This window comes from Balaenoptera musculus, chromosome 8 (genome assembly GCF_009873245.2).
Source record: "Balaenoptera musculus isolate JJ_BM4_2016_0621 chromosome 8, mBalMus1.pri.v3, whole genome shotgun sequence".
Lineage (NCBI taxonomy): Eukaryota > Metazoa > Chordata > Mammalia > Artiodactyla > Balaenopteridae > Balaenoptera > Balaenoptera musculus.
In genome coordinates this window covers 13,531,409-13,556,221 of record NC_045792.1, presented here as the reverse complement: position 1 = coordinate 13,556,221, position 24,813 = coordinate 13,531,409, and the positions used below count along the sequence as shown (strand labels likewise).

The window sequence follows — 24,813 nt, the reverse complement described above, 5'->3', positions numbered from 1 at the left end:
CCAACTATAGTTAATTTGAATGTTTTTTGGTTCTGTCAGTATTCAGTGTTTAAGTGATTTTTGCTCCCTGTTGTATCAAGTAATATACTATAATGTGTTGATAATTACTTTTGCTTTCTTTTACAACCTTCTGCTTTTCTGAAATAATTGATTTGCTTTTATTTCCTTAGTGTTCAGTTTGTACCTGTCACTACCATGTCTTACCAAACATCCTCTTGATATGATTTTCTGTGGAGTAAATTCTATTAACATATTAATATAGTGGATATTATGTAATATAGTATACTAATATATGAGAGTCTGCCATGTTTTGGCTCCAGTCTGGACTGGTTTTTCGCTGGGTGTGCTGCATTCCATGTCACCCTGAGGTGTCTCCCCTCACCATCATCGTGGGACTTCATTGCCTCTCCTTTGTGTTGGAGTGCCTGTTTCTTAACTCCCATGTTTTTATGTTTCTTGCTTTAACTTCCTTATTTGGGTGGAGTATGCCCTCAAAATAGCTTTCTGTGAAAAGGGGAGAGGTGAAATTTTTGAGACGTTTGATATCTTAAAATGTCTCTATTCAACCCTCAAACTGACTAGGTACAGAATTCTAGGTTGAAAAAAAAATTCAGCTCTATGAATTGTTACAGCCTCAGTGACTTCTAGTTTCTAGTGTATTTTTGCTCTTTAGTACCCCCTTTCCCTCCATCCTCAGAAGCCTTTAGGATATTTTCCTTATCCTTGATTCCCTGAAAATTTAAGTGTTTTATTGATTGGTTGATCGGTTATTAGTTTTCTTTTCTTTCTTTGGGCTAGCTATGCAGTGAACGCTTTCTATATGGATATTTATGTCCCTTAGGTCTTAGAAATATTCTTGTATTATTTCTTTGATAATTTCTTCCCCATATGTGCTTTTATCCTTTTCTGGAACTTTATTGTATGTTGAGATAAAAGAACATCTCATGGGTCGGTTATGATATTGAAACATGAATTGAAGAATATGATTAGCTCAGTCCTCTGCCCTTTAGGAATGAGAAGGAGGGACGGATGGTGGGAGGGATCAAAATAGGCAGAGAGGGCCTTCCAAATTGAGAAACAGCTTGAACAAAGTTAAGGAGGTAGGAATTCCAACACAGGGCATTATGGAAAATGCTGTTGGTTAGGGAGACCAAATTAGAGAGACCTGAGAAAGCCAGGCAGGAAAGTGACATTTTGTGACATGGGAAAGTGGAAGTTACTGATGGATAGTTTTTGAACCATTAGTGAGTATTTAAGGATGGTTAAGCTGGTAATGGTGAGCAAAATGATTTGGTGAGATAAGAAACTAGAAGTTGGGAGAATCACTAGAAGGGGGTTTTAATAAATCAGGTCTGAGGTTGGTAAGTAGAATGAAAAGGAAGATATAGATATGAGATTATTTTATGGAAAAATCAACATGATACAGTGACTAGATATTGATGATGAAGTGACAGTTAGTTTGACTAATAACTTTTCACTTCCTTAACCCTTGAGGTGTTTAGCTGCTCATGCTGCATTGACATGGAGCCCGTTTTCTTAAGCATGAGTAAAAGCAAGTAGCTGATGATGCAGCCTTTTTTTCCCTCATTCACCTCCCAGCATTAATGATAGGACTCAGTATGGGGATGGTTGTTTCTCTGTCATCTTACATAAGTGCTTGTAATACATATTTGCCTGTTTTCCATCTATTTTGCTTTTAGGGAATGCAAATGTGAATTAGTATTTTGTATAAATTCTTGTATATCTCTTGACAGCTTACTTGGACAAGCTTATCAACTACTCATCACTCTGCTGTAGGCAGGGAAATGGAAAAGGTTATACATTTATTTGTTTCTTTTGATTTGGCACCTCAATTTTTAGAATACAAATTGACAAAAAAAATTATCCCTTTTAATTACTGAATTGAAATAACATTTCTTTGGAAGAACTAAAGATGCTTTTTAGTAATACCATTGATCATTTTCTCCTATAAATCTCTCCTTTTCTTTTAATCATAATAACCCATGGAGAATTTATTAACTTTGATTTCTTTCCTCATTCTGCCCCTTAATCATTATTTTCTTAGGTGATTTGTTGAGAGGTTAATGTATGCCCCTTTCTTTTAATATGGTTTTCTGTTTTTAATCTTGAAAAGATTTTTTCTTTTTCTGAAGAGGAAAATATGGGCAATTGTAAAGTTTTCTAAAATTATAAGCTAGGAAGCTTTTTATGTAGCACAGCCTTTTCTAGATATTACATTTTGCCTGTAGCTTGCATCTGCATGGTATTTCTGTGATTGAGAGCGCCCTCTTCTGGTGACATAGAAATAATTCAGGCAGCGCTACCTTAAGCCAAAGTCAGGCTCATTGGTATATTCTGTGTTCATGTAGTACTTGTTGTGTACATCTTTCGGAGGAGTTGAGAGATGCCACTCCTCCAGACAAGAATAACCTATTAGGAACTTTTTTTTGTGTTAGGTGGAACGACCTCCTTCTCCATTCTCCATGGCCCCACAAGCTTCCCTTCCCCCAGTGCCACCACGGCTTGACCTTCTACAACAGCGAATATCTATTCCTTCAAGTGCTTCTGGTCTTGGAACTGCTTCTAAGGTAAAGCATTATCCATTTCTACGTTTTCTGATTCTTTGTTGTGGATTAGTGGGGTTTGATTGATTGCTTCCATCATGCTTCCACAGGCTCCTTCTGGCTCCCTTCATAAGGACAAACCATTACCAATACCTCCCACTCTTCGAGATCTTCCACCACCACCCCCTCCAGACCGGCCATATTCTGGTGGAGCAGAAACCCGGCCTCAGAGACGCCCCTTGCCTTGTACACCAGGCGACTGTCCGTCCAGAGACAAACTGCCCCCTGTCCCCTCTGGCCGCGCCGGAGAAGCATCATGGCTGCCTCGGCCAATCCCCAAAGTACCAGTAGTTGCCCCAAACCCTAGTGACCCCTGGACAGGGAGAGAATTAACCAACCGGCACTCACTTCCATTTTCCTTGCCCTCACAAATGGAACCCAGAACCGATGTGTCTAGGCTCGGAAGCACATTCAGTCTGGATACCTCCATGGTGAGTCCTGATTTTGAAATTATTTATCTTAATAACAAACATTCGTGGATGACATTGAATGGGTCAGTTTTGTGGTATGTTTTGTACAGGATTCAGGGATAATATTAATCCCTACCCTCAAGAAGTGTATATATTAATATGTTTGTTAATGCAATAAATGTGTTTCTGTGTGTGTATGCCATGAGTAGTATAAATAGAAAACACTTCAGTTTTAAAGAAAGGAGAGATTATTTCTAGATAGAGCAATCATGAGGGCTTATGGAAAGAGTGGCATCTGAATTTGAAGTACTCTTTCCAAAGTGGATACAGTTTTAAAATAGACCTACAATGACAGAGATGCTCAAGATGTATTGTGGGATAAGAAGTAGTTTAATTTGAGAGAAACAGAAATTTTGTGTATCAGAGTAGGAAAAAGGGCTAGAAAGGAGCATTGCTGCTAGATTAGAGCACTTTGTATACCCCCTTCCAAAAGAATTGGAATTTATTTGGTATAAATGAAGAGTACGTGAAGATTAAATTAGTGGAGTGACGTGACCAAAATGATGGTTTAAAGAGAGGAATCTAGGAGTAGTATGCAGAATGGATTGGAAAGAGAATAGATTGAAAAAAGGGAGGTTAGCAGTCCATTGGATAAGCATGAGATAATGGGTCCAGAACGGGGGGTGGGAGAGGTATATTCCTTCTTTTGTTATTTTGTTTATGCACTCAGCAAAAAAGTTTGCCCTCACAAAGTTAACATTCCACTGGAGGAAAGGTGGAAAATAAACAAGATAAGTTACAAAACATGTAAGATAGTGGATGCCGACGAATGCTGTGGAGAAAAATAGGGTAAAAACAGGGTATAGGGAAAGTTGGGATGGGGCAGGTACATGGAGGGATGGGGTACAATTCTGAGCAAAGACCTGGAGTAGTGTGGGGAGTGACCTGGAGCAACGCGGGATGAGGGAAAAGCAAGTGAGTTTGGGAGAGTCTATTTGAGGAATAACAAAGGGGTCTCATATAGCTGGTACTGGGTAAACAAGGGGAAGAATCCTGGTCTAGGAGCAGGAGGGGGAGCCAGTTTAGGTCGAGGCTTTAGGGAGCATGAAACAAAGACCCCGAAAGGCTTGAAAGCAGTCAATGGGTGGAAAAAAGGATGAAAAATCGCATACACACACATATACACATGCACACACCCCAGAGGTTTTGAACCTGGCTAACTAGCGACAGACCTGTTGAATTTGAGATGAGCCATTGAAGGAAGAATTGTCCAGTAGGTAGTTAGAAATCCAAGAAAAAGATGGAATTGGAGGGTGAAGTTGAGAAATGCTGTGGTCCTTAAATGAACTATGTATTTCTTGGTTGAAAGGGAAAGGGGAGGGTAACTTAGCATTTAAGTGGCGTTTATGTGATAGGCAGTCTAATTAGTGAGAGTGGATTAGGTTTGACTTTCTGGTGGCATCAGAATAGAAAGATGTATAGATTTTTTAAGCTAGAATGGTATTTGTGCAGGCAGCCAGTTTCCTCAAATCTTTGTAGAATTAGAACAAACAAAAAAAAAAACCCATTTCCTTGGCTCTTTTTGGTACTGTCTCCCTAACCCTTACATTTGAACTTTCAACTATACTTTTGTCACATATAATAATCCTTAAGCATGGCATTGGGGGTGAGGTCTGTGTCTGTGTGATCGTTCTTGTTATTTTGAATAGATTAAGTAAGTAAGAGGAGATACTTAGCTGTATTAAGAAGGTTCTTTTTTAACACTTTTCTTTCCAGAATATGAATAGCAGCCCATTAGCAGGTCCAGAGTGTGAGCATCCCAAAATCAAACCTTCTGCATCTGCCAACGCCATTTATTCTCTGGCTGCCAGGTAAGTTTACTAAAACTGTATTTCATACAGTAGAGTTGATACTTTTAAACAACTTATTTATAGAAAATTTAGAAAACCCAGAAGAGTATAAAGAAGAAAATTAAAATTGACCTGTATTTCCATTATGTAAAAATTATCATGTTTCGGCCTGTTTCTTTCCATTATTTTCTCGGTGTATATGTACATAGATCAGTCTTGCTGGGGCTCATCAATTTTATTAATCTTTTCAAAGAAGCAATTTTGGTTGGGTTTTGCTTTTTGTTTTTTAAATATTTATTTATTTGGCTGCACCGGGTCTTAGTTGAGGCACATGGGTTCTAGTTCCCTGACCAGGGATTGAACCCGGGCCCCCTGCATTGGGAGCATGGAGTCTTAACCACTGGACCACCAGGGAAGTCCCTAAAAGAAATTTTTTAAAAAGTCAACCGGGGCACTTTTGCGGTGTGGCCAAAAACAAAAAACAACAACAACAAAAAGGTCGGCAGCAATCATTTGACCATATATGTGAGGATTTATTGATACTTCTAGGCTTTCCACTCTATTCTATCAGTCTATATGTCTGTCTTTATGCCAACACCACACTCTTTTTTTAAAATTTATTTTATTTTATTTATTTATTTTTGGTTGCGTTGGGTCTTCGTTGCTGCGTGCAGGCTTTCTCTAGTTGTGGCGAGTGGGGGCTATTCTTCATTGCAGTGTAAGGGCTTCTCATTGTGGTGGCTTCTCTTGTTGCGGAGCAAGGGCTCTAGGGCACAGGCTCAGTAGTTGTGGTGCACGGGCTTAGTTGCTCCGTGGCATGTGGGATCTTCTCAGACCAGGGGTCGAACCCGTGTCCCCTGCATTGGCAGGCAGATTCTTAACCACTGTGCCACGAGGGAAGTCCCTATTCAGATTTTCTATTTCTTCATGATTTATTCTTGGTAAGTCTGTGTCTCTAGGAATTTGTCTATTTCATCTAGATTATGTAATTTTTTGGTGTACAATTATTTGTAACACTCTCTTATCCTTTTTATTTATGTATAATCAGTATTAATGTCCCCACTTTCATTTCGATTTTAGTAATTTGAGTCTTCTCTCTTTTTTCTTAGTCCATCTAGATAAAGTTTGTCAGTTTTGTTGATTTTTTTGAAGAACCACTTTCTCTTATTTTTCTATCCTCTATTTTATTTATCTCTGTTCTGATCTATGTTATTTCTTTCCTATTTCTTTTCTAGCCTAAGGTTGGTTGGTTTGTTTTTCTGGTTCCTTAAGTTGTAAAGTTAGATTATTGATTTGAGATCTTATTTTTTAATGTAAGCATTTATAGCTATAAATTTCCCCCCTTAGCACTGCTTTTTGCTGTGTCCCATAAGTTTTGGTATGTTGTGTTTTTGTTTTCATTCACCTTTAAATATTTTCTAATATCTCTTGTAATTTCTTCTTTGATCCATTGGTTACTGTTTGAAGGTGGGGATATTGAATAATATCCCCCAAAATGAGAAGAAACTTGGAGACCAAAAAACAAAGCAAGCAACTCCGTAAAGTACAATCATGAAGTTTATTGTGGGTAACTTATATACAGGCAGTATCAGGCAGACTGCCATCCAGAGGCATTTGCAGCTGTACTACACTTCACCGAAACGGGTACAGGGGAATTTAGAGGGGCTAAAGCTAAAGATAGAATCTGGTGCTAAAGGAGAAGCATGTCCATGGCAATAGGAACTGGGGTTTTTTCCTCACCCCCAGAGGTCTCATGCCATTATTCCTCACAGACCATTAACCATCTGTGTCAGCAAAAGGCATTCTTCCAGTTTTCATATCAGATGAAGCAAAGGTAAAAGTTGTAGGGAACTTATCTGGCTTGGGTGTATTCCTTGTGAGTAGGCTAAAGGTCAGTCACACAGAGGGGAGGGGGTGGGACCGCAGGCCTACCTAAGATGGAGCTCACAAAATGGAGTCAGTGTGGTTCCAGCCACACAGTCATTCAGAAGTGTATCATTTAATTTCCACAATTTTGTGAATTTTCAGTGTCACTTTTGTTATTGATTTTCTAACTTCATCTGTTGTAATCAGAGAAGATACTTCGTATGATACCTATATTTTAAGATCTATTGAGAGTTAATTTGTGGCCTAACATATCGTCTATCTGGAAAGTGTCCCGTGTGTACTTGAGAAGAGTGTGTGTGCTGTTATTGTTGGGTAGAGTTTTTTGTATTTGTCTGTTACATCTGATTGGTTTATTGTATTGTTTAAGTCCTCTGTTTCTTTACTTATCTTCTGTCCTCTTGTCCTGTCCATTATTATGAGTGGCGTATTGAAATCTCCAGCTGTTATTGTAGAGCTGTCTGTTTCTCCCTTTAATTCTGTCAGGTTTTACTTCATATATTTTACTGTCATTCGGTGCATAAATGTTTATAATTTTTAAATCTTCTAGTGTATATAATGTTCTTTGTCTCTTGTAACCTTTTTTGATTTAAAGTCTATTGTGTCTGATATTAGTATAATATCAGAGTCTCTTATAGGCAGCATATAATTGGATCGTGTGTTTTAATCCAATCTGCCAGTCTCTGTCTTTTGATTGGAGAGCTTAACTCATTTATATTTAAAGCAATTACTGATAAGGAGAGACTTCTGTCATTGTGCTATTTGGTTTCTGTATGCCCTGTAGTTTTTTGTTGCTTATTTCCTGCATTACTGTCTTCTGTGTTTAGTTGGGTTTTTGTGGTGAAATGTTTAAGTTCCTTTCTCATTTCCTTTTGTGTATATTCTATAGATATTTTCCTTGTGGTTACCATAGGGATTACATTTAACATCCCAAAGTTATAACACTATAATTTGAATTTATTCCAACTTAACTTCAATAGCATACAAAAACTCTTCTCCTTTACAGCTCCACCACACCCATTTTGGTTGTTGGTCACAAGATTACATCTTTATACATTGTGTGCCCCTAGTTCTTTTAAACGGGTTCATGAACTAGTTCTTTTAAATGCATTAGTTTCCTAAATTATGCAAAAAAAGAGATTTGGAGTTACAAACCAAAGTTACAGTAATAGTGGCTTTTACACTTTCCCTTAAAATGTATTGCTGTCTTAAATCATTTGGAAAAAACCAGAAGGTACAGTTACAAACCATTGTTACAGTAGTACTAGCTTTTATAATTGTCCATGTACTTACCCTTATTAAAGTCTTTATTTCTCCATACAGCTTGAAATTACTGTCTTGTGTCTTCATTTCACCCTGCAAGGACTCACTTGAGCATTTCTTTCAGGGCAGGTCTAGTGGTCACGTACTCCCTCAACTTTTGTTTATCTGGGAATGTCTTGATTTCTCCCTCACTTTTGAAAGACAATTTTACCAGATACAGGCATACCCCAGAGATATTGTGGTTTTAAGTGTGCAGTAGCATTATGTCTAAAAATATACATGTACTTACCTTAATTTAAAAATACTTTATTGCTAAAAAATGCTAACCATCACCCAAGCCTTCAGCAAGTCATAATATTTTTACAATAGTAAAATCAGAGATCACTGATCACAGATCACTGTAACAAATATAATAATGAAAAAACTTGAAATATTTTGAGAATTATCAAAGTGTGACACAGAGACTTGAAGTGAGCAAATGCTGTTGGAAAAATGGTGCCAGCAGACTTGCTTGATACAGGGTTGCCACAGATCTTCAATTTGTAAAAAACACCATCTGTGAAGTGCAGTAAAACAAGGTATGCCTGTGTAGGATTCTTGGTTGACAGCTTTTTTTTTCTTTTAGTGCTTTGAATATATCGGCCCACTGTCTTCAGGCCTCTAAAATTTCTGATGAGAAGTCTGCTCATAATCTTATTGAGTATCCCTCGTACGTGATGTTTTGCTTCTTTCTTTATCTTTGTCTTTTGAAAATGTGGGTCTCTTTGAGTTCCTTTTCCTTGGAGTCTGTTGAACTTCTTGGATGTTTATATTAATCATTTTGGGAAGTTTTTAGCCCTTATTTCTTCAGATATTCTCTGCCCCTTTCTCTCTCTCTCTCCTGGGACTCCTACAATGTACATGTTGGTCCTTTGGTGGTGTTATGTCCCACAGCTCCTACAGCTCTGTTCAGTTTTCTTCAGTACTTTTTCTTTCTGTTTGTTCCTCAGCCTTGATAACTTCCATTGTTCTGTCTTTCAAGTTCATTGATTCTTTCTTCTCGCTGCTCAAATCTGCCTTTGAACCCCTCTAGTGATTTTTTTTTTTCATTTCACTTGTACTTTTCAGTTCCAGAATTTCTTTTTTGTTTCTTCTTAGGTTTTCTGTCTCTGTTGATACTTCCATTTTATTCACACATCGTTTTCTTGATTTTTCTCCACATCTTCCTTTAAAATCTCATGGAAGTCACTTCAGCCAGAGCAGGAGGGGCTTGCAACAATGCTGGGAGGTGCAACAACAGTGGTTGCTGCCTCTTTGTCAGCCCTTCTGTGAACAGGAGCAGCAGTCAGCGATCAGAACACAGATTCCCAATATTTGGAGGGCTGAGTCCTTTTTGCCACCCTGGCTCCTGCAAGCTGTGTGCAGGCTGCTCCAGGAACGTGTGCACAGCTGCCTGCTATGTGGCAGGGTTGAGAATGGGTAGCTGCTACTATGCTAAGAGCTGAAATTAACAGCAATTTAGCCTCCCAGTCTTCACCTGGAAGTTACAAGCCTTCAACAGACTCTAGAGTTCCAAAATAGTTACATCAGACAACCTCTACCATCTTCCCAGAATCCTCGTTGAGTATCTGCTTTTTGTTTCATTGCTTTCTCCTCTTTATTTTATTCTTCCAACTTCCTTTAGGTTTTATTTGTTATTTTTCTAGCTCCATGAGATGCGTGCTGTATTAATCTGCTCAGGCTGCCATAACAAAATACTATCTACAGACTGGGCAGCTTAAGCAGCAGAATTTAATTTTCTCATAGTTCTGGAGGCTGGAAGTCCAAGATCGGGATGTCAGCATATTTGGTTTCTGGTGAGGAATCCTTTACTGGCTTACATGCTTGCGTAACCTTCTCACTACGTCCTCACATGGCCTTTCCTTGATACATGCACACACAGAGAGGTATAGAGAGTGACAGCAAGCTCTCTGGTGTCTCTTCTTATAAGGACACCAATCCTATTGAGTCAGGGGCTCATCCTTAGGACCTCATCCAACCTTAATTACTTCCTCAGATGTGGCCCAATGTCCACAGACAGCCACACTGGGGATTAGGGCCTCAAAAGTAATTTTGGGGAGGACACAAACATTCAGTCCATAACAGATGCTGTAGCTGCATTCCACAAATTTTGATATGTCCTGTTTTCATTATCATTCACTTCAAAATATATGGTTTTCCGTTTGTGATTTCTTCTTTGACTCATCAGTTATTTATATGTTGCCTGATTTTCAAACATTGGAAGATTTTCTGGTTACTCTTCTGTTACTGCTTCCTAGTTTCATTCCAGTGTGGTCAGTAACCATACTCTGTGATTTCAATTTGTGCTATTTGTTGAGACCTTTATTGACTAGTTTATGGTAAATTCCATACATATTACTACCTTCATTTTATAAAAATGTATATTCTGCAGTTGTTGGGCACCGCATTCTGTATGTGTTGTTTGTTAATTGTATTCAACTATACTATCTTCCTGCTGATTTTTTTTTTTTTAAGTCTACATGTTCTGTCAAATACCAAGAGGAGTGCGTTAAAGTCTCCCCCTATAATTGTGGGTCTCTCTTTTTTCCTTTAGGTCTATCCGTTTGTATTGTATATGTATTTAGTATATGTAATTAGGATACATAGAAATTTAGAATTATCAACTAAATGATAATTGTTTTGATTATTCCATTTACTCTCTAGCTCTGCTTCTAACCAGCCTTAGTCTGTTTTTACTTATATTAAAATGGCCACATCAGCTCTCTTGTAGTGTTTGCATGATCTTTTTCCATCCTTTTACTTTCAACTTTTCTGTGTCCTCATTGAAGGTATGTTTCTCATAAGTAGTATATACTTGTTGGCTTTTTTCCCCCCTAAATCCAGTCTAGCATTTTTGTTTGTTTGTTTTAAAATAATTGGAATATTTGTTCCTACTCTTTTCTCCGTTTTCTCCATCTTTTCTGTGTTCATTTTTTTCTACTTTCTTTCTTTGGGATTAAAGTATTTTTTATTATACTGTTTCACTCCTTATACTCTTTTAACAGTTATCTTAGAGATTCCAACATATACCTTTGACTCATTAGAGTCTACTTTGAATCAACCCCTCTTAACACTTCCTGGACATTTAAATTTCCCACATATTTATACTGTAGCACTCTTCATTTCTTCCTGCTTTACCACACTTCCACCTGGAATCTTTTTCCTTCTGCCCAAATAACTTCCTTTAGAGAGACGGGGTGTGGGGAAGAGAGAAAGAGGAGGGGGTGTTAGTGTATCTTCTATTAATGGATTCTCTCAAATTTTGCTTGACTTAAAATATCTTTTACTTCACTTTCATTTTTTTTTAAGATATTTTCACTAAACATAGTACACTTGACCCTTGAACAACTTGGGGATTAGGGACGCTGACCCTCCCTGCAGTGGAATATCCAGATATAACTACAGTGGGCCCTCTGTATCCACAGTTTCGCATCTGCAGATTCAGCCAACTGTGGATTGTGTAGTACTGTAGTATGTATTTATGGGGAAAAATCTGGGCAAAAGTGGACCTGTGCAGTTCAAGCACATGTTGTTCAGAGGTCAACTGTATTCTGAACTGGAGTTATTTTCTTTCAGCACTTTAAAAATATCATCCCACTGCCCTCTGGCTTTCATTGTTTCTGTTGGAAAATTAGCGTAATGTTGCTCTTTTAAGGGTATGATTCTTTTTCTGACTACTTATAAGACCTTTTTGTCTTTGGATCCCAGCAGTTTCACTATAATGCGTCTGTGTAGTTTTCTTTATATTTATCCTTCTAAGGTTTGTAGAGTTTATGGATTTTGTCATTTGATGTTTTTAATCAGTTTTAGAAAATCTCAGCCACTGGGAATTCCATGGCGGTCTAGTAGCTAGGACTCTGCGCCCTCACTGCTGAGGGCCCAGGTTCAATCCCTGGTCGGGAAGTAAAATCCCACAAGCCGGGCAGCACGGCCAAAAAAAAGAAAAGGAAGAAAAAAGAAAGAAAAATTCAGCATAGAAAATCTAAGCCACTATTTCTTTTTTCTTTTTTAAAAAATTTTTATTGGAGTATAATTGATTTACAATGTTGTGTTAGTTTCAGGGGTACACTATTTCTTAAAATACACTGAGTAGTGCAGTCTCTTTCTCCTCTCACTCTGTGACTCCAGTTACCTGAAAGTTCGACCTTTTCACCACACCTCATATAGCTCTTATGCTCATTTCCGTGTTTTCCATTCTTTTTCCTCTCTTTACTTGAATCTGAATAGTTTCTACTCTATTTCAGTTCCCTAATCTTCTGTTTTGCAGTTTCTAATCTGCCCCAGAATCCATCTATTGTATTTACAGATACTGTGTTTATAGGTCCTAGAATTTCCATGTGAATTTTTAAAAAAAATTATTCTGTAGTTTTCTAATAAAATTCTCCATCCTCTGTTTTAATGGAACATATAAATTATAATTATTTTAAAGGCCATGTCTGTTACCTCCAACTTTGTCTCTCTAGTTTGGCAAGACAACCAAAGTACTACTACTTTTTGCCTGGTTTCTCAGAATCTAGTCCCACTCATACGTGGTTTAAGGATTCGCAGTAGCTCTGGGGAAAATTACAGGCAGAATTTCAAACCTACTTCTCTACTGTTCCCTTCTCCAGGATTTTTGACCCCTCGTGCCTTGGCCCAAATTCCAATCCCTCTCTCCTCAGTCTCTTGAAACTACCTTGAAACCCCAAGTTCAGAACCCCTAATATGGGGCTTATTGCAGTGTATTCTCCTTGCCTCTGGAATCTTGGCCTCTCAAATCTTGGCTCCTGGTTGCTCTCCAATGCCTTCTTTCTTTTGCATATTTTCCTGCTTTTATAGCTAGCTGTTCTAGGCAGACGGTTAGACAGTGCTTGTTACTTGGCCATAGCTATAGACATGTAAAATGTATATATGTTTTAGATCAAGATGTAGTATTATGTTTTCCCTTTTTTTAAACTTAGCATTATATCTTGGGCATTTCTTCCTATCAGTTAAAAAGTTCTTCAAAATCCTCACTTTATTTATTTATTTGGTTGCATGGGGTCTTAGTTGCAGCAGGCGGGCTCCTTAGTTGCAGCACGTGGGCTCCTTAGTTGTGGCGGGTGGGCTCCTTAGTTGCAGCTCCAGGACTCCTTAGTTGCGTCTTGCAGGCTCCTTAGTTGCGGCCCACGGGCTCCGTAGTGGTGGCACACAGACTCCTTAGTTGTGGCATGCGAACTCTTAGTTGTGGCATACATGTGGGATCTAATTCTCTGACCAGGGATCGAACGTGGGCCCCCTGTATTGGGAGTGCAGAGTCTTATCCACTGTGCCACCAGGGAAGTCCCCAAAATCCTCACTTTTTAAAAAATTTATTTATTTATTTATTTTTTTGGCTGTGTTGGGTCTTCGTTTCTGTGCGAGGGCTTTCTCTGGTTGCGGCAAGCGGGGGCCACTCTTCATCGCGGTGGGCGGGCCTCTCACTATCACGGCCTCTCTTGTTGCGGAGCACAGGCTCCAGACGCGCAGGCTCAGTAGTTGTGGCTCACGGGCCTAGTTGCTCCGCGGCATGTGGGATCTTCCCAGACCAGTGCTCGAACCCGTGTCCCCTGCATTGGCAGGCAGATTCTCAACCACTGCGCCACCAGGGAAGCCCCCTCACTTTTAATTATTGCATATTATTATGTAATGTGGCTGTAACATCATATATTTAATCATTCCCTGTTGTTGTATATTTATTTTGTTTAAAAGCTTTTACTGTAATAACTTTGCTTCAGTGAACATATTTTTACATAGCCAGAGATGCAGCCAAGGTAGAATTACTGTGACAAAAGAATGTGAATGTTTTAAAGTATGTATTGCCAAAATGCTTAATGAGTAAGAGATGAAATTGTATATTTTTATTAACATCATCAACCAAAAGAATTAAAATTTTTGGATTACCCTTTTAATGATCCTTTTCTCTTTATGAAAATAGTATGTGTTAATTATAAGAATATTTAGAAAACACAGATAAGTGATGCTAAAGAAATAAGTTATCCATAATCTTACCACCTAGAGTCAGACAGTAATCAGCAACATGTAATATGCTCATTGCCAGTCTTGTGTGTATGGAATCATGCTGTACATGCTGTTTTTCACTAGGAGTATCTTGACCATCGTAGGATGTTATATATTTCTTCTACAATGATTTTCAAATTATTTCAGATAATCGCAAAGCAGTTCATTCTTTTTGTTTTCTTTTTCTGTTTTTTATTCTTCATCTTCCAGACCTCTTCCTGTGCCAAAGCCGCCAGCTGGGGAGCAGTGTGAAAGTGAGGAGGACACAGAGTATATGACTCCTTCCTCCAGGCCTGTGGGACTTCAAAAGCCAGAAGTGAAGTGGCCTCTGGAGACAACCCAGAGTTCACGGTAGGTTCACGACAATCCTATTTGGGGATTCAGTTGACACCAACTCACCTGCTTGGCTTGCTGCCTGCACATAGCATTACCCAGCCAGAAATGAAGCAGAAAGATGTGTGTAACCTCTAATGTTTTAAGCTTCTTGCAGCTGTAAGCAATTCCACTTAATGTTTCTTCAACCTCACAGTAATTTCAAAAACATACACAGCTACTGCTGGTAACAAGAGTCAATCTTTTGATATTTACTAGTGATACTGGCAAGAGGAGAATGGAGATTCTTGATAGAATCAGGGTCTAGAGAAGTTGTGAATAGGTATATCTTAATAAGTTTGCAGATAACAGAGTTCTGTTTCTGAAGATCATTATGCCACTTTCCTTCTGGTCCAGAGCCTGTGATTGTGACCAGCAGATCGATAGCTGTACATATGAAGCAATGTATAATATTCAGTCCCAGGCGGCACCGTCTGTCACAGAGAGCGGCACCTTTGGTGAGTAGTCGTTCTGCTACTTTAACAATCATTGATGTGCCGGAGGAATGAGCCTGTAATGTTTAGCCAATGAGAACTTGACCTAAGCGGAATATTCGTAAATAATTTTCTTTGCAAAGTGTCTTTGATCTATGGCAGTAAAACCACCTCCTCTGTTTTATTTCCCATTTACACAGCTAGTTCCTTTTGTGTTTTTCATCCTTCCAGGGCCTGGAGGCCTGGATCGGCAGTGCTGACGGCTAGCTCCCTCTTATTCCCATTGCTTTTCAACACTGATGAAATTCTTGTGTGTGTGGGTGGTGAACACTCAATTCCCATACTAACTAGCTTACCAAGTGGAAAGTTCAAGAAGGCAGTACACACAACTGGGCCCTTTGGCTGGTCTTCCAAGGTGAAATGCAGATGAAAATGTTGAATGAATGCTATAAAGTGGTGCTTGAGTCTTGGACATCAGTGACTGTTAACCTTGGCAACGGTAGCTTTTGACATGTTCAGAAAAGTAGAGCTGCAGGATTGGTGCAGATCTTATTCTCCCTGTTTCTTTTATCTCGATGCACAGGGCCACACGGTGTTTGGCCCCTAGTGGTTATTCGGTAACCATTTGGCTCTGTATATGCTTGAATGAACGGATGCCCCCGTACTGAAATGTTAGAAGGTGAAGTACGTTGGAAAAAGAAGATAACTGCACAAACTGTTCTCTAGGTGAAGGGAATTTGGCTGCAGCCCATGCCAACACTGGCCCTGAGGAATCAGAAAATGAAGACGACGGGTACGATGTCCCCAAGCCACCTGTGCCCGCGGTGCTGGCCCGCCGCACACTCTCTGACATCTCCAATGCCAGCTCCTCCTTCGGCTGGCTGTCTCTGGAAGGTGATCCCACAACAAGTGAGTCTCCAGGCTACCTTGGGTTTGTCCTGAAATGCTGTATGGCCTCTTATTTATACTGAAACAGAGATGACTGCCTGGTGACAGTAAGTCAGTAGCTGGAAGGAGTGGACTTAAGTGGGAGGAAAGCTGGTCCTGGGTCCCAAATTAGGAAGTTAAACTGTGTTCAGACTCTTGAGGATTTTGCCAGACTTAGAAATGAGGTTGTTCCTTAAACCCTGGCTCTTCCTGTGCTGGGGGTGAGTATTAATAGGATTTCTGGCTCTTTTGAGCGTGCATGATGACAGCAGTAATTCATCTTGATGGTTCAGACCACACTGCTGGGCCCTGTCCCTGTCCCATTGGAAAGGAGGTGTGCCAGCTCTGGAAAGCACACTGAGTAGGCCTGGAGCCAGCCCGCATTTGAGCCTTGACTGTTAAGGACTGTTCTTCTTGCACCTGTGGCCGCCTGGGAGGGCAGCAGCCAGAGTTGCTGTCACTTTAGAAATGGAAGACAGCCTTCAGGACAGCTGGTGAAAAAGATACATGGCATCCAGTTGCCCAAACAGGCGGTGATCCCCACCCACCCAACCTTGTTTAATGCTTCTTCGCTGCAACCTAGGCTTATTTCTGTTTCCTTATTTGTATAGGGAGAAGTTCAGTGTCTTCTCTGGACCCTCAGAAGTGTTTTTTAACTAATTCAGGCAATGATGTGTGTGAAAACTTGGTGCTCAGTGTAAAGCGTGGTGCAGGTGCAGGTGTCCTGTGTGCAGGGCAGCGTGGTCCGTGTCGGTAGGACAGGCGCGTTGTGTCTTTAGAAGGTTGTTGTGCTGCGAGGGGAAGAGGCTGTAGACAGAAGCCCTTGGAACTGTAAAACCCTGCCTTGTGACCGCATGTGTACCTGACGGACAGTAGGTCCATAATGCCTCGTATGAGCACATTGTTCTTAGATGAGGATTCCCGCCCCGCCCCGATTTGCAAACATTCTTTCCTATCTCTTCCAGACTTCACTGAGGGTTCCCAAGTTCCTGAGAGGCCCCCCAAACCGTTCCCTCGGAGAATCAACTCTGAACGAAAAGCAGGTAGCTGTCAGCAAGGCACCGCCGCCACCGCACCGCAGCTCTCCAGCGAGATTGAGAGCCTCATGAGTCAGGGGTACTCCTACCAGGACATTCAGAAGGCCCTGGTCATTGCCCACAACAATATTGAAATGGCCAAAAACATCCTCCGGGAATTTGTTTCTATTTCTTCTCCCGCCCATGTAGCCACCTAGCACACCCTCTGCGTGCCGCAGCTTAGAGGACCGAGGAGCCGGGAGCTCTTGCTCGAGTAGCACCTAAAAGGGCAGAGAGGTTCCTTTGGAGACTTCACAATGAGGTCTTGCCCTGTGTGGGATATCACATCTGTGGTTCCAAGATTTCAAAGCAGTGGAATGAGAATGGAGCAGCTAGGATGTTTTATTATTTTATTTGTTTTGAGAGTGCATTTGAGGGTGTCCTTCAGTCCCTCCCCACTTGGAGAGAGTGTGGATTTTTATTAAATGGTAGCCTACCTGGGGAACGGTCCAGAAAGCAGTAGGAGAAGCACTGTGCTGTAAATCCTAATTGAGGACTTAAGACTTTCTTAGGTTAAGGATGTGGTCGTGTACGTCCTGTCTGTCTGTCTGTCTGTCTGTGGTTGTGTGTGTCCTGTGATTATAAGATTTACCTGCTGTGTGTGTTAATCCCAGGCAGGGAATTAGCACAAGAGGTTTAAGAAGGAACCTTAAAGACTTCCATCAACTGTGGTTTTATACCCAACCCCAGTGTGTATTACAACTCCAACACTCCCCTTTGGCTTGGATTATCATGTGCATAGCTGAAGTCTTGTATTTTTAGAACACCCTCCCTCTGTCCTTTCCTCAGTCTCCTCCTCCCTCCTCCTCCTTGGTGTCTGTCATTGGCAGTGGGCTTGCTATGACCAGCCTTACTGAAGCCGAGCAGCCTATAGGATGTTCTTTATTGTGTGTGATGGTGTTGATTTGTTTGGTAGATAGGTGGGAAAAAAGTACTGTCGCTCTATCATCATGGTCCTGTTTGATACTCGCAGCGAACACTGGTCACTCCAAAGCACTGTTTCTATAGGAACATTGAGTCTGTTTTCAAAAAGGTGTTTTAATTATCCTAATTACGTAGTGACTGATTTGAGATAGAGGCCTTCAGATACATTCCACGCCCTCCCCAGAAAATAGTCTGTGGGAGTCAGTTGCCTTGGTGCCAGGTGTGTGTTCTAATGTAGGTCACGAGGTTTTCTACTTAATGGGAAGGGAAAACATTTGTTTTCAGCATGGCTTTCTGGCCCAAATACCATGTAGCTCTTAGGACGCTCCATTCACATGCTCTTTACCTTGTTGTACATAAAATGCACAAAACAGACAATAAAGATTTATCTCTTCAGTTTTTCTTCCCAGTGAATTTCAGCTTATATGGGTGTCTCCCTTTGAATATGAGCCAGGTTGTATTTTCAGAGATGATTTTTTTCTTTGCCCTTTAAGGAATGGGGGGAATACCACCCATGGTAGCACAGCATTCTGCTGATAATTAGCACCAACCCTACCTTGGTGCCACCCTTGCTTTTCTCTTGTGCCTATGGCTTTGGGAATGTAGCATTTCCTTCCCCTTTCTTCTTCACGTTAGGTCCTGTGTACTCTTTAATGACTGCATTCCCCACAGTAATTAGACATCACTGGGTGTAATAAATGACTTTACTGCAGGCAGACAACATGTGAAAAGCCCTGCAGCTTGTGCCATTGCCAGTTTGTAAAGAAGACTCAGAGTCTTGTGTGGGGTACCGTTGGTACGTTCCTGCAGATACTGCCAAGGCACCACTTGAGTTCAGTTAGTTCTCTGGCCAGAGCCTCTTACTGACTTCCCTAGCAGGGTGTAACCTTCCTCCGTGTCAGAAGCAAGCCTCCTCTTTGATAAATCTACCTTCCTCACAACCTAAATCATGGTGTTGTCATGAGATCCAGAGATCCAGAAAGAGAAATGACTCTCCTTACACCTGTTTTCTTTCCCATCTTGTCGTCTTTGGACCTAAAACTTTATCTAACTCTTCTCTTGGCTTTCAGCTACTCCTAGGTCTTTTGATTTTCTCCTCTTGCCTCAGAGCCATGTGTATTCCCAGAGGAGATAGTTCAGGGCTTTTTGCTGACTTGCTGTGGTTACCCAGTGTCTCCTCTACATGGCAGAAAATGATACAGCCCCCAACGGGTGCAGGAAGGCCTGAATCGCGATGCAGAGGGCAGAGGAAAGCGGCAGAGAGTAGGAAACAGTAACTAGCATCTCGTTCTCAAAGCCAGCGTAGTGTTTCACTTGTGGTAGCATTCAGTTTTGCACTTTGTTTAGATGTTGAAGGCCTAGACAGAGAACTAGAGAAAATGGCAGCAGTTTGCATACCTCTCCACACTGGAATTTTTCCTTGTCTGTAGATACTACCCATAGTCTGAAGCTCTATCAAGAGAACAAAGCACTGGTTCTGCATATCTTTTGCCTTTTCAGAGTGCATCCCAAATCTTCTTTGAAGATTATGTCCTTACTTACATAGGCTAAAGGCAGGTTCATCCTTTCTTTTCATAACTGAATACCCTTGAGGTTTGTCAGGTCAGCCCCCAAACTAGGTGCCAGATCCCTGTGTTGAACGTGGGGATCTAGGTTGAACTAGGTGTGCACCATTGCATGGCTTGGTTCTTAGCTTGTCGGCCATGTATCTGCAGGTGTTCAGGGTCTTAGACCATTCTGTGAGGGGTTTTCTCTTTGGGTGCTCTGAGGTCACGCCTGGGTCCATGCCTGAGATTGCCAGGTGAGGCTCAGGAAAGTTTTTGCATGGCTTTTGTTTTGAGGATATTTCCAAAACTTTAATTTCTTAAATTTTCCTTTGACTAAGGCACCAATAACCCATTCTTCGTCCTCCATTTGTATGGCAATTTTAAATTCTTTGGCTCTGCTCTGATTTTAACTAAAATTGCCCTTTCACAAATGGGCTTTGAATTTCGCCGTTTTCGGCAAACACATCCCCTTTCCCGCTCTTAATTACAAATGGTTCCTCCTCTGTTACCTGTCAGGTAAGTAAGGTAAAAACCACTTTGATGTTTTCCTTTTTCTCAAGTGCACTAGGCTTTTCTGTTCCACCTGGTCTCCTGCTTCCCCATGTCTCCCTGGGTTGCTTTACATAGCCTGCCTTGTTGCTGGGTGCCTGCTTTGCAGTACTGAATCAGCTGCACCTGCTGTACTCCTTCCATTAAAGTCAGGAGTTATCAAAGTGGAAAAACCCTGTGGGCTCAATGATATACCTCCCTTTAGGTAAATAATAGATTAGGCAGTTTATCGTCTCAGCATTTATGTGTTAATATTTATATAAATAGTGATATATACCTGTGGCTGGCCATTCTCTTCCACTAGCTCTCTCTGTCCCCCAGTGCCACTCTACATATTCTGCCATTCTTCTGTTCTTTTGCTTCCTATACAGACTCTCAACACCAGGATCCAGGGTGTGGGATGGTACTATTAGTATCATTTAGCTGTTTTGTGGATTTAAAAAAAAAAAATTGGGGGATTGCTATTCCTCACACTTAAAATATTTATTTCCTCTATAGAAAGGTAAAATATATTTTGTGGTCCAATCAGCAATCTTACACATGAATTTTTGTATATTTGCTTGCAAAATAGGGACCAGCTATATGTTCTCTTTAACAAGATGTAGACCTTTTTGTGTGTGATCAGCCATGGTGTTAGTGCAGAATATTCTCCTACCTCACATCATGAAAGGCGGAGGGATATAGGCCCTCTTCCCAAACTGTAAGTCCCCCTTCTTGCTGTTGGCCTTTCTGACTCTGCAGTGACCACTGCCCGTGGAATAACGGTGTTCTGACCATTGGCTTGGCTCTAACATTGTGTTTGTTCATTCAGCAAGTGTTTATGAGTGATTACCATGAGCCTGTAAGCGTCAGCTCTGTGTTCTCCCCTGCCACCACATGGTGGTTTACTGATGTTGAGTGGTTGTACTTGGGCTGTCTAGCATGTGTATTTGGCCCTAAAATAGCCGTTCCCAATAAGATTGTGCAGGTTATATTCACAGCTCTTTTATGTAGACATTTCCTTATAGAGCTGTCCTGGTTAAAAATCAGTTCAAGACACTCCCATTAACCCCTATTGTCTTCCTATAGCTTTGACAATGTCTGGGAGATTCCTCCATGTAAGTCTCATGGATACCCACCATTTATATGTGTTTAAGTAGAATCTGTTTGGTGGTAGGTTGGTGTGTTGGCTCAGAGTTGCACAATAGGGCAGTTAAATGTTTAAGTAAAGCATCTGCCTACAGACCCCTTTCCACTTTAGTGCCTTCCGTGATCTTTTTATTGAGCTGCCTGTACCTCTGATCCCCTTTATAAGGAAGTTTTCTTATCACCCTTCTGGGACCTCTCACCATCTCCCATTCTATGTGGAACTTGTTTTCCAATCCTTCAACAACCTTTCAGCTAATCCTGTGTCTTAGAAGGGCTGAAGGTGTGCGAGAGGGATGGGCACCTGTTTCTGGGTCCTGATCTTCAACCAGTTGTTTGGTCTCCCAAGAGCCAGGCAGTAACATAGGTTGAACTCAGTCAGTTCTCAAAAATGTCAGCCTGTATCTCTAGGGGTACGGAGCTTAGAGACCGTAGAACTTAGTATGAAAGTCAACACGTTATTATCCTCCTAGACTTTCAGGCCCTAGAAATTCTATCTCAAGTATTCTCAGTTGGCATAAAGCATTACTATTACTACTTTGATCTCAGTCTACATTAGCAGTCTCTCTTTAGAAATGCGTGTAGCCATTTAATGCATGGAGATGGATGCATAGTGGAAGAAGGTCAGGGCTGTATCTTTGACCGTCCTGTTGAGCAGTCCTTTGGATGCAAGAAACAGAAGTATTCAAGCAGAAGAAAGGAGGGAATCATAAGGATGCAGGGTATTTCCCACAACCCAGGATAAGCGGTACAGTTGATTCTGCGTGGAGCTGAGAAACTGCAGCTAGTCCTTTCTCCTGCTCGTCGGTCTGTTTGTCGGTATGCATGGCCCCAAAATAGGCACCCCAGTCCTCACGACCCCCAGCTCACCATTAAATGGGATCACCGTTTTAACAGATTCCCAGCGCCTCTTGGTTCATATTCTCAAGAAAGACTATGATCGGCCCAGCACATTGATCAGGTATCGGCCCCCGACTTTGCCGCACAGGGCAGCAGCGGCATGCTGCTTCAGATGGGAGGTAGGGGCAGGGGGAGGTTCTCAGGGAGGAGGCGATAGATACCCTAAAATGCTTTACTCCAGTAGTAAGACTTACCATACTGCTTTTTTGAGAGTGGAAAGGCAGGCATGGGACTATGTCTGGGACTTGGAGGAAATGCTTAGGTTAAAGTTAATTTAGGTTACTGTCTTCTTTGTTTCTTTATTTCCTGTTTTTCTTCCCTTTATGAGTCTTGGCATCCAAGATTTCTTACCTCCCTCTTTAGGACAAGTTTCTCCTGTTCCGGAGCTAGTCTTTTCTTAGGTGACATTTCTTAGCCTTCATTCAGTCTCAGGTTTCTAGCCTTCTTTGATTTCATGTAGAGAGCGGATCACAAATCCACTATAGCCCCTACCCATGGACTTCTGGGCTCTCTTCAGGTTTTAGTGCTGAGAACATGCTCATTCTATGGGCCCGTGGCCTGCCTCCCTCCATGCCCCCCTCCCCACCCTTTTATCTGGTCTTTCCTCTATGAGGGGAGCTCTGCAGTAATATTCTTAGGCAGGCCTTCCAAGGTACCTCAGAAACTACTTTGCCAGTAAGAATTTACAAAGTTGGGACAGTTGCCAGGATATAAATTAGGTATAGATACCAATTTGGAGAGACATTTTACTGAGAGCTCTTTAGGCAGGATGCATTTGCCCTCCCTGTCCAGTTGCTTCCTTTGTCGTCCTATAGTAAAAGCCTTTATTTTTTGGTTTTTTAAAACTGTGCTTCCGCTTGCCTGAATCTTTTGATCTTTCTTATCTCATCCGGGAGCCTGTCCTGTGTTATTAAGGCATTTCATAATTACTTATAACTTTTTTAAACTACTGGAGTCATTTGATGTACACAGAAGTAACCTAATAATCCAAAGATATACACTGAGGCCCGTGATGAAGGCTGGGGCCTGTGTGTTTGAAATTCCCTTCTAGGCGCCAGAATTAAGGGGCAGAGGGACAGCAGCGCCACTCGCCTTCACAGAGTTCCAGGAAATCTGGGTTGGTTTCAGAGGCGAGCACCAGTTTTTCTTGGTTCCAGAAAGTAAGCTGGGCGTAAGCGGGGGAAATCGGGGTGGGGAGAGCGAGGCCTGCCTGGAGGCTCCCTCGCAGTTGGCTAGAGAGCATATGGTGCCAGGGGGCCGGCTGTTGACTAACAACTGTTTGGAGGTCTCGCTGCCCCTTCCCTTGTTCAGTGCTTGGGAAGAATGTGGCTGACCACTCGCTGTGTTTGTAGAGAGCAGAGGCTGAAAGTGAACCTCAGGCCTCCTACCGATTTGGCAGCGGAACAAATCAGAGTTCAGAGTGCCCGGCCCCATATTCTCATTCAGTCCCCACAGTGAATGTGCGAGGCGCCCTCCCGCAGTTCTCCTTCTACCCCTGGGCCAGTTCGGGAGGCCAGAGGAGTACTGCTCCATACGTGCTCTCTGAGCCTCCTCGGGCCTTGCGCTGCCTTCTGCTGAAGCCCTGAAGTGGGGTGTGCAGTGTGCCCACGCCCGGCACTCTGACATGGGTGCTGATGTGCCCTTTGTGTCAGTTCCCTCCGCCCTGTCTACCTCTGACCCTGTCCTGGGTGAGGCTGGCCATGCTTATGGCTGTCTGGAAACCGAAGAGGCAGAGAACTGCTTACAAATCTGTAGACCACGTGTTTTCTCTTCCTTGGCTTCTTCCTTCTGCTGCCTGGGTGAGTGAGCCGTGCCCGTGAGAGTGGATGTCTCCTCTCCTGACCTGCCCTTCTCAGCATTGTTTTAGCGTCTCGGCCTTGACCTCCTGCTGAAACGTGTGGTAGGGGTGTGGCAGCTATGAGGTACCTCCTACATCTGCTTCCTGGCCGTGGTGACTTGGGATTTTTAACCTTATATATCTTTTTTTTCCTTTATTCAAAACAAAACAATTTTTAGCACACTGAAAAAAAAAAAAAAAGCCAAACATTTTGTGCCTTTCTAAGGCAGCACTGTATCCCAGGCTGCATTTTAGGACTTAATATGGAAATACCAGAGTCTTAGCTCCTCTACCTTGAGTGTCATTAGTCCCTCCGGTCTAGGGGAGAGGAAGTGCTCCGTGCGGCTGGGGAGATGGCCCCCAGGTGCAGCGTGTCCGCGGTCCCTTCTCCCTGCCACGGTGCTTAGTTGGAAGGAATGAGCATTGTATCCCAGGATCATTTGGTTGGTTCCAGTCAGAATCTTAGTTATCAGGTTGAATGTTCTGTGTTCAGCAGGAAGAGACAGAACGTTCCACGATTTCCAGGCATACTCTGGACCATTTCAAGTGACCCAGCCTCCTGATCCTATTAATGACCCAACTTCATGGAACAGTGTAGGGTGGACCCTCCCGAAAAGAGGAGGTTGTTTGGTTGTTCGTTTTGTCTTGCCTTTTTGCTGGGTCCTGAACTGGCCTAGACCTCCTGCCTCTCCCTTAGACTTGGCTTTCCTTTCATTTGAAAACTTCAGACATAGAGCATTAAGCCACTAGTGCCCTCTGCAGGGGCGAGTTTTCCCCTGGGAAGGGCAGCAAGGACCACGTACCGGAACAGAAGCCTGTCCTCAGTATTGTGGCCACTGTAGGTTTCGACCAAAAAAAAAAAAAAAAAAAACAGTTTTCTGTATGATGACATTTTACTTATCTCTTTTCCTTTTCTCAGTTCTTCCCTGCCTTTAACTAATAGAGAATTGGGAGATAGAAACAATTCTTTTCAAAGTCCTCCTTATTCAGGATTTTGACATTCTTGGCCTGGGTGGGGCTGGAGAGAACTTGAT

General features: G+C 41.8%; 1 protein-coding gene across 2 annotated transcripts in view; it reads left to right on the top strand.

Annotated features, from left to right (window-relative positions):
- Positions 1-23,980, top strand: part of CBL (Cbl proto-oncogene) — an 87,922-nt gene extending 63,942 nt beyond the window's left edge. The window contains exons 10-17 of one of the 2 annotated variants that reach the window (XM_036860185.1): positions 1,755-1,814; positions 2,457-2,588; positions 2,675-3,055; positions 4,811-4,905; positions 14,299-14,439; positions 14,818-14,918; positions 15,621-15,803; positions 16,787-23,980. In XM_036860185.1, coding sequence (XP_036716080.1) covers positions 1,755-1,814; positions 2,457-2,588; positions 2,675-3,055; positions 4,811-4,905; positions 14,299-14,439; positions 14,818-14,918; positions 15,621-15,803; positions 16,787-17,055 — 1,362 coding nt within the window. In that variant the 3' untranslated portion in view covers positions 17,056-23,980. The remainder of the gene's footprint in view (positions 1-1,754; positions 1,815-2,456; positions 2,589-2,674; positions 3,056-4,810; positions 4,906-14,298; positions 14,440-14,817; positions 14,919-15,620; positions 15,804-16,786) is intronic. The other variant, XM_036860186.1, reaches the window with a different exon arrangement.
- The last annotated feature ends 833 nt before the right edge of the window (positions 23,981-24,813 follow it).